At 43.7% G+C, this 9,132-nt stretch overlaps 3 protein-coding genes across 3 annotated transcripts; 1 reads left to right on the top strand and 2 right to left on the bottom strand.

Moving 5' to 3' along the window:
* Positions 1 to 310: 310 nt before the first annotated feature.
* LY89DRAFT_603678 (uncharacterized protein) lies at positions 311 to 721 on the bottom strand (the record flags this gene model as incomplete). Its single annotated transcript, XM_018210316.1, has 1 exon — positions 311 to 721. A coding segment is annotated over one exon (411 nt), but the record flags the coding sequence as incomplete, so codon positions are not given.
* Positions 722 to 1,869: 1,148 nt separating this feature from the next.
* On the top strand, positions 1,870 to 3,553 carry LY89DRAFT_678950 (uncharacterized protein; the record flags this gene model as incomplete). Its single annotated transcript, XM_018213780.1, has 3 exons — positions 1,870 to 2,143; positions 2,201 to 3,112; positions 3,159 to 3,553. The coding sequence occupies 3 exons, from the start codon at positions 1,870 to 1,872 to the stop codon at positions 3,551 to 3,553; spliced, it is 1,581 nt and encodes a 526-aa protein (XP_018060577.1).
* A 5,063-nt stretch (positions 3,554 to 8,616) lies between these two features.
* On the bottom strand, positions 8,617 to 9,124 carry LY89DRAFT_769813 (uncharacterized protein; the record flags this gene model as incomplete). Its single annotated transcript, XM_018221835.1, has 1 exon — positions 8,617 to 9,124. The coding sequence occupies exon 1, from the start codon at positions 9,055 to 9,057 to the stop codon at positions 8,617 to 8,619; it is 441 nt and encodes a 146-aa protein (XP_018060576.1). The 5' UTR covers positions 9,058 to 9,124.
* Positions 9,125 to 9,132: the final 8 nt, after the last annotated feature.

Genomic DNA, 9,132 nt, shown 5'->3' with positions numbered 1-9,132 from the left:
GAGGAATCGATTAGGCTATCTCTTAGAATCTAAAGGTAAAGAGGAAAGGAAGGAAAGAAGCGCCGGAAGGCAGAGCATATATACAGGTGAGCGGTCACGTGAGTACTTAGCGAGCACGTGACTCTAGAACCGTGACATAATTAAAATATTATTAGCTAATTTATATAAATAAAGAATTAAGAAATATATTTAATGTTAACGTATTATTACTCGAGTGATGAGCAGATGTCTCGGCTCTCCGCAGTAAATCCTCTTGAGCAGAGACGTAGTCTGATTCATTATCATCGTCCCCCAACTTATCAGAGGGAGGTTAGACCAAGCCAAACTGAATAGACGAGCTCGTGCCCGTGACTGAATCATACTGAGCCGCTTTCCTCGCATATCTACCATCAATTTGTTTCCTCAGTTCCATTCGAATGTTCAAGTTCATCTTACTCGTGGTTGATTCCCGGATCTTGCTGGCGACGGCAACCGGCACATGATCCTCAAGGATATCCGGCGTTCGCCAGGCTAGATACAATTTGTTGTGGCAAGCTGGTAGAACAAAGTTTCCTGGATGGGCGAGCAGGTACTGGAAACAATTGAAGCAGGCAGGTTTACTGCATCCAATGTATGGATCTTCTTCTAGGAAATCGAATTGGTGCCAGTAAAACAGGTCTGCCAGGAGTAACTCGGCATGAATTCGCGTTTTGAAATAGCATTCTTGCTGCAGGCGGCGGAACAGGTCACCGTTGGATGTTCGTCCCAACGTGTCGAGTGCTTCCTGGTAGTGGGCTATGTCTTCTTGCTTTGTAAAGATTCTACTAGCCAAGCCGTCCAATGTAATAGGATCCAAAAATTGAAAGTAGCATTTAGAAGGAGGCGACACGCGAACCTCGATTTGAAACTCGTCTAGGATCCCAGGAAATCTCAGAGCAGCCGAAACGATGGTTTTTGTGGCTTTGTGATGCTCGCCAAGTCTTCCAAGCAAATGGCGGACATCGTCAAAGAATTGTCTCTCGACTATAGCCGATATTGGGACAGGCGTTGCTGCTGCCAACCGGAAAGTTTCATTGTCATAGTGAGTTGCCGTTGTGACGATAGGACCGGTCTTGAATTTCAATGCCTCTAGGGGCACAGGAGCAGTATCCACTGGTTCTGACACTCGTGCCTTCCCTTTATTTGAAGATAATTTTGTGACTTCAGAGTGAGTTCCAATACGGGCGTCCTCCGTGTTGTTCTTGTTGTGTTCTTCTTCTTGGCTTGGGCGGATGCTTGTTGAGGTAAAGGAGCTTGTGAAGCTGATAACATATTTTTTGGGCCAGCTGTGGTAATTATTGGTGACGACGAGGTCTTTTTTGCCATGTCGTCCACCTCGTGCTTCTTTATCGACAGGTATACGATTATAAATCTCCGGAAATGGACTACATCTATACTAATTGCGTAATTTCTTTTATAATTTAATAATATAAACATCTCTTTATTTAATAGCTCCATTACCATACAAATCTCCGGAAACGGATTGCACTTATACTAATTACGTAATTTCTTTTATAGTTTGGTAATATAAGTATCTCTTTGTTTAATAGCTTTATTTCCGGGTGTACGACTACAAATCTCCGGAAACGGACTATATCTATACTAGTTGCGTAGTTTCTTTTATAGTTTGGTAATATAAGTATCTCTTTGTTTAATAGCTCCATTTCCGATAGTAATTGTTTTCATTTAATGTAGAATTGTGTTCTTTATATACTTCTTTCTCTATTTAAAAAACCCAATACTCAGCCCCATATTCTTGAAATTCCAATTACCCAACATTTAGATGCAACACTACCTGGCGCAGAACTTTGTTATTCCAATTCATCGAAGACTTGAAACCCGGCAGGCAATATGTCCAACGAAATTCCCAACACAGATCATAGCAGTTCCGAAGTTACACCAAGTCTGGATCTAGAGAGCAAGACCGAGTTCATTGCAACGATCAACACAACAAACGGAAATGTCAATCTCGAGACCGATTTAAGTGGCGAAGAATTTGTAGATGAGGAAGAGTACACATCTGATTCTAGTTACGACAGGCCATCAAAAATAAAAGAAGAAGCCAGAAGGAAGCAACTAGACTACGAACAGGCACTTAGGGAGAAATTGGAATGGGATGGCACATGTTAGTATATTATATCTATATTATCCTTACTATATCTAGTTCTAACTTGTTATCTAGATCATCCTGGAGTCGATAAAGATGATCTGGTCCAAAGTAACCATGGCCATATAGTTGTTTCACAAGATTGGTTCGACAATGATAAAAGCCTAAACTACCGTTCCTTCTTGTTTGACCCACGCCTGAGGGAACTCTGCCATAATTGTGGATTGAATAATCAACAGCAGACTTCACCAGCGGGATACACCTCGCGATTGAAAATTAAGTACTTAAAGGGAGGATATGGCTTATGGGAAGCTGGCCCAGAATGGTTTATTAGAGACGAAATTAACAATGACTGGAATGGCTCTGCAAATAGTTACAAAGCACAGAAATTCATTCGCGAAAATGTTCCAGAAGTGCCTCTGGTAGAGATGCATAGGTTTGGAAAGAAAGAGGACAAATACGCACTTACTGTAATGTCTCGTGCAAAAGGAGTGTTGCTTAGGGAGATTGAAGGACAACTCACCCGAGAACAAAAGTATATCCTTGCAAAAGATCTGACAAGCTATATGATGAAGTGGCGTAAACTTACTGCTCCACGAATGCAGACAGCGGATGGAAAGCCACTTCGCGATTTCATTTTCAGATGCGATAATGGTCCCTGCCAAGATGTACCGTTTGATGCAACAGAATGGATAGAGAAGCTCGTTCCGGCATGGCGAAAAGCCTTATTTAAAGCCAAATGTTATCGTCTGTGGGATGAACCTCGTCCAAAAGGTCGATTTCCAGAGAATTGGATTAGAGAAGTTGATGAAAAAATGGCTAAGATTAAGACTATTCTTCTAAATGAAGGTGGGTTATTAAACGAAGAATTTGTCTTTACCCATGGCGATTTACATGACGAAAATATTTTCGTCTTCGAGGAAACACCTGGAATTTATAAAATATCGGCTATTATTGACTGGGAATTTGCTGGCTATTGCCCATGGTGTATGTAATAGCCAAATAACCTTGATTACATTGCTGACATTTCTAGGGGTTGAATGGTATTACTGTCAGATTGGACTTATTGGCGGTTTTCGGGAACTCGTGATGTCGAAGGAGCGTAGCACGACGTTATTCAAAATTCTAGATGCATTATCTGACATTCTGGACACAACTCGGAGTGATGGAGAGGATCTTTTCAAACATACCCCGAACGACAAAAACGAGTGGTATGGACGACCCTTTTGCAAGTGTGAGCCATTTTGCACTCGGTATCGATCAGACGAAGCTTTTGCGGTGAAACATCCGCACGAGGTAACCTTCGATGTGACTGAAAATTATCCTGATAGTTGGATTGAATTTCACAAGATGTGGAACCATCTTGTTCAAAGTGAAGGACGACCTAATTCTCTAACAATGCAATACACAGGTGGGGAAACCGAATAAGAGAATTTTATGAGAAAATGGTCATAAATAGGGTTTAATTGAGGAATTAGGGGAAATGGATAGCATGGCAAAGATAAGAAAGATGGAGGAAGATTATTTTGGTCTTAGTTTTGATTTTGATTTTGATTTTGGTTTTGGCATTTGAAACTTGAAATTTTGAAATTAATCATTTTATAGTTTTTATAATATTTGTTCTTCAATATATTGAGTAAAAATTGTTTCGTTCCTGTTTTAATGACAATATCAAAGATCTACAGATTCAGGAAAAGCTTCAACACTATGCCAGCGCCAAACGGAAGGATTGAAAAAAGGGAAGAGGCGGCGGAGTTAGTTGTTAGGGTTTATCGAGAGCACGAGATGGTGGGTTGATCACTATACGATTGTTTCAAAAATTCTGCATTTAATTGCAACCTCCTAACTACCACGAATCCCTCCCATCATCCAATAGAACCTGCTACTGGGATGCCGCCAATTCTCTCTCCAGACTCCTATTTGCCAAACAATGAAACTTTTAGGCATGGTGACAACCAACATTACCAAATGCAGCCACTAGGAAGGAAGCAGTCGGGAATTCTGTCTCGGATACCATCCAGGAACTACTACATTAGGAGGTTTTCAATTGAGGACCCTATTGGGATGAGAACTCACAAGTTCCTTTGGCGTTGGCAATTAGGTCCCTTAACAAATCCTGGATATCCTGGTCAAGATTTCTTACACCGCTCCATTCCCCAATTCTACCATTGACAGAAAATTTTCGTTCGCCATTCAGTTTTCGGAGCATGACGCGTAGACCAGAGTCCTCATCCTTGCAGCATACTGCCACGTTTCTCGCACTGTCAACGAATGCCCTTTGGAGTGTATCCAATATTGCCCTCCTCTCTTGAGAAGTTTGTAGAGTGGTGAGATAACCGATATACCACACTATATTTGTTCTATCAGTTCTTTTCTTTGTGGGCAGGAATAATGATTTGCATCTGTAGCACTCGTGCTGGGTTGGATGAGGGCGGTTTGGGCAAAACCAGCATATATGTGTTGCGTCCTGTACTCCTTCTGGGGGAGGATTCGTTCGTATCGGTGTTTCTGGTATCAAAAGAGTTGCTGTGCGATCCATGGCTGTCATGGGTAGAGTTGATGTAAGTGTAGTATATGGAGACTAGACACTGGAAAATTGATGTTGCGAGGTATAATACGAAAAAGTGCAGAAACGAGGGGCTTATAACTCTGACTGATGTTTGCCTGTGAGGCCATGGCCAAGATATGTCGTAGGAGAGCGGTTTCAAACTTGAACCAGTTTTGAAATTCCCAGCCTTTGTTGTGAGTAAAGCAGAAAATGGAGAACAAAGGTATTCGAGATTTCATGCAATTTGAAACTTTTCAAGGGAAATGATTGAAACGGTTTTGGTCCAAGGATTCATCCAGGGTTATAGAAACAGGCCGAATATTTATCCGAGCTGAGTACGGTGTCGAGCAATCAAGAACAAAGAATACGCAAGACAATATCATACCCGGTCTCGTTTGGAAACAACAGACAATGAAACCCAGAGTTGGTATCACAACAACAAAGAGCAAGGTCGGCGAGATTCATGTTACAAGCACGAGAGATGTCTTGTAATTTTGGAAGTCAATCGCAGTACGCCACACCAATTGTGTGACCGGCGGATTGTGCCAGCCGTGCATGGAATTCCAAGGTGACTTTCATCGATGAAAGTGAAAGTCTTACCCTCAGCTCAGAGCTAAATGGGAACCAACTCCCAAGTCTGTGGGTATCTCGACTAGTTACCGAACTCTATGTCGCATGTACAATCTAAGACATACAAGGTGCTACAATGCCCTAATTGTATAGGAACATTCAATTGAGAGAATTAGCTCTGGAATATACATACACACGATACTACATGGGACATTGTAAATGTCCCTCGGCAATGAAGACGTTTGGTATACAGATCCATATCCGCACGCGAAACGCGATGTGTCTTTGTGACATTGACAAATTGATTATTGATTCCAAACAAGTCAGCGCTCAAGTTCTTCGCCCCCACCTTGGTCTTGTATCTTGTTACCAAAATGTATAACCTACTGCCCATCTAGTTCCTCATCCCGATGGTCATGCCGGGCATGTATTTTGATCTTGATTCCAAGTGCGGAGATTCACATCTATGATGGATCGGTCTTGGTGATCTACTACGTCTTGAGACCTGGGCTAGTTAGTAATTAATCGCACTTTTGGGGATAACGAGCAAAACTTACACGCGCTACATGACGATGGTGACGACCGGGGCTCCTGCTTCTGCGTTATCCGAAAGTTCGTCGCTGCTCGAATGTCTGTCGTCGTCCTCGATCGCCTCCGAGTGGCTGGACATTGGGATTCACTTCCACACGTTCGATAGTTGATTGAGCGTCTGCAAGGGCGCCAGGTTGAAAAAGCTCAGGGTACAGATTGTAGAAAATGCCCAAGGGTATCTCTATCTCGTAGCCAGGTTTGTCCAAATTTTGGAACTCGCGTAGACCTCACTCGACTGCCCGAATTTGTGATTCGATTGATTTGGACTGGCCTTGGTCATGGTTCCGAAGATCATTGACTTCGATGTAGGCGTCAACAATGACTTCAAGGTTTCCACGGCGAGAAACACCTGATATTCGATCGTATCTTATCCTCAGTGAAGGGAATGCTCGGACTATGTCTTTGGCATGATCGCCTCGTGGGCCGCAAAGCGCAGCGAATGCGTTGCTTGATTTGAATCGGATGGGACCGTAGGCAATAGCCTCGTCGAATGCTCGAGGTCCTCGAGAACTTGATGAGAAGTCTGAGTTGATCGAGGTGGGCTTGCTGGGATGTCTCCAGTATCAACAAGTTGCTCCCGTCTCGAAGGATGAATGACTCCAAAGTCAGAGGAAATTGAGGGGCGATGAACGGCATGCTCTCTCTGCTCTTGATTGATGTTCGAGATGGAGTTCATTGGCGATACCAGAAGCTGGGACATCAGGCACACGTTCTGGAACCACTGGTCGTCCGCGGCGCTCTGATTGATCATCTTCAGCTTTGATGACCGTAGCCTGAGTAGAAGTAGTCTCCACGCCCTCCACTGATTCAAGAAACGCGTCAGCAGCGGACGTGAGCTGTTCCGGACCCCCTGTGTACAGCCAGCTTCAAGTTCCATGACATCAGATCAAGGAACGTACAGCAATCCTCAAAGGTCTGAACCAGCTTAGCATCCAATGCATGGCTAAGTTCGAGCGAGCGATTTCTTTTCGCCCCTCCCCCATCATCCAGCCAGGTACATTCTTGCGTGTTCTTGCCTGTGTATCAAATCTGGCTTATGCAATTTCTCCATTTCTTCTTCCAACTCTCTTCTCTTCTTCTCTTTGCTCTCAATTTTTTGCTTCATTTTCCTATATTATTCCTCGTCTTCTCCTGCTTTTACTAGTTGTCCCTAATCTAGTACCTCTTCCACCTACAGCATTGTCTTTTCTGCGTAGGAAAAAGCCTTGAAGCTCAGCAGGCTTGAATTCATTGCTTGGGTCAGCAGGCTCGGAAACTGGGAGGGAAACGCCGTGTGCAATTCGTCAGCTCTGCTGCCCCTCGGACTCTTGCCACCTTCCTAGCATAATCTATGCCACACCCCCTTTGCATCCTCTTTGCGGATGCATAACAAATTCACCTCTTGTCACTTGTCGCTCATGCAAGTGCGGCGACTTATGGCTGGAATAGCTCACGACTAGGCTTCTGGGATTCTCGAATCGAAGCATCTGTGAGCCTAAGCGAGCCCCTTCATATCACATGACCAATAATGCATCACTTGTCATTTGTGAGCCCCATAACAAGCTAGGCTCTGAAATATCACGCTCAAAGTGATCCGAATATGCTTGTGAAGTTCAAGCCACACTATAGCTGTCAATCCCTATAAATGGAATTACATGTGTTCGTGGGAGAGCCAAAGGCCCTGTACCGTACCACTAGCAAGGCTGATCTTCTTTCTCCTCGTGTTTTATAGGTGACATAGGCGCAGTATGCAAGTTGTGCTGGGTGCAGTACTCAGCCTCTGGGCCACTTCTCCTTCCCATGATGGACATGTGCTCATAACTATTAAAAGAGCAAGTCACTTAGCATAGCATTATCGGCTGAGTTTCCACAGCTCCTTCTTGAAGGAGAATAGTGTGACTTTTGGCTTGGGTGATGAATGTTATAAATACCTCCTTCTTCCCACTTTTCATCGACATTTCTATCTCTTTCGACATCTCCACCTCACTCTAAACCTTACTCCAAATCAACACCCTCACCTCACTCTCGGGCAACATCTCTGCAGGTCAAAATTTCTCCAGCTACATCTCTAACTCAATCTCTCCACTTCAACTCCACCTCACTCCAAACCTCACTCCAATTCGACGTCTTCAACTCAACAATGGCGAATCTTCCAAGTTTGTCTTTTAGTTCTATCCACCAAGTCACGACGTATTTTATTCTTTTCTTAGTAGTTAAGATCCCTTTCTACTCGATGATATTATTTATATCCATGTACGACATCCGACTTATCGTCGGGTATGAAAATTCGCAATTAAGGCACGACCGTCGAGGAAGCTATGTCAGCGAAATTTTTATTATTATTTTTGATCGTGGGCAACGATATCGAACTTGCTTTTATGTTTATAAGACAAGTAGCCTTTAATTTGTTCGATATGTTAGAATTATTAGCGAAGTGGATAGTCGACGCAAAGTCTCTTCTAAGCTCATTAGTAGAACTCACGGGCGTGGTGGTGGAGAAAGACGAAGACGAAGCCGATGAATGTGATCAGAACCTCGACTAGTAAAGCTTGGATCTTTTTACATACGGAATAGTTTACAGAGACGTCGGTGGCAGCTATAGGTCTCGGCTTGAGATTGGCGATTAGGGATAGGCGAAGCAAAGAGAAGTGAGAATAATCAACATGTCAGAAGCGTTGAATCCTTACTTGCAAATATTTTGCTTTTTAAATCTCGTAAAGCTCGGTTAATATCTTTCAGTCCTTGACTCCCTCGAATTACGAATGAGATACGCATTCGATTTCATATTTGTATCTCACAAACTCTATTGTGAAGTGGTCCATTCTTTATCCTGAGCGCCCCAAGTTTGCAGATACTCCTTTAACCCAACCAAGTCATTCCTCCTTCTCCAAATCGATTCCATCTCCCTCTCCCTCTTTTCTCTGATAGCGGCGTGTTCTCGTTCTGCTTCTGCGATCAGTTCCTCGATCGTTGGCACCGAACCCCTTAGCCGTCGAATCTCATCATCAAGGTGCTGCCGAGCGGTATTTCTTTGTCGTTTTGGTCTGCGGGTAGGTGTGTTTTGACTGCTAGCATGTCCTGTGACTGATCCACTAGCGTCTGAAACAGATACCAGAGAGGTTTTCTCGCTTGATGTGTTGGACCGTTTTCGTTTCATGGCCGTTGAACCAGACGTAATCGGCGAAGGGTCAGTCTTGCTAAGCGTAGCTGAGCGTGAAAAGGATCGGATGGTCCTCTTCACCATATCGGGAGTAGACCTATGGCGGTTGGTCGGCTGGAGTGACAAATCTGACTGGGTACAGTTAGTCCGGGTCAAACG

The sequence above is a fragment of the Mollisia scopiformis genome (genome assembly GCF_001500285.1).
Source record: "Mollisia scopiformis unplaced genomic scaffold LY89scaffold_47, whole genome shotgun sequence".
Lineage (NCBI taxonomy): Eukaryota > Fungi > Ascomycota > Leotiomycetes > Helotiales > Mollisiaceae > Mollisia > Mollisia scopiformis.
Note: the sequence above shows the minus strand (reverse complement) of the source record. Positions and strands in the feature narration are given on the sequence as shown.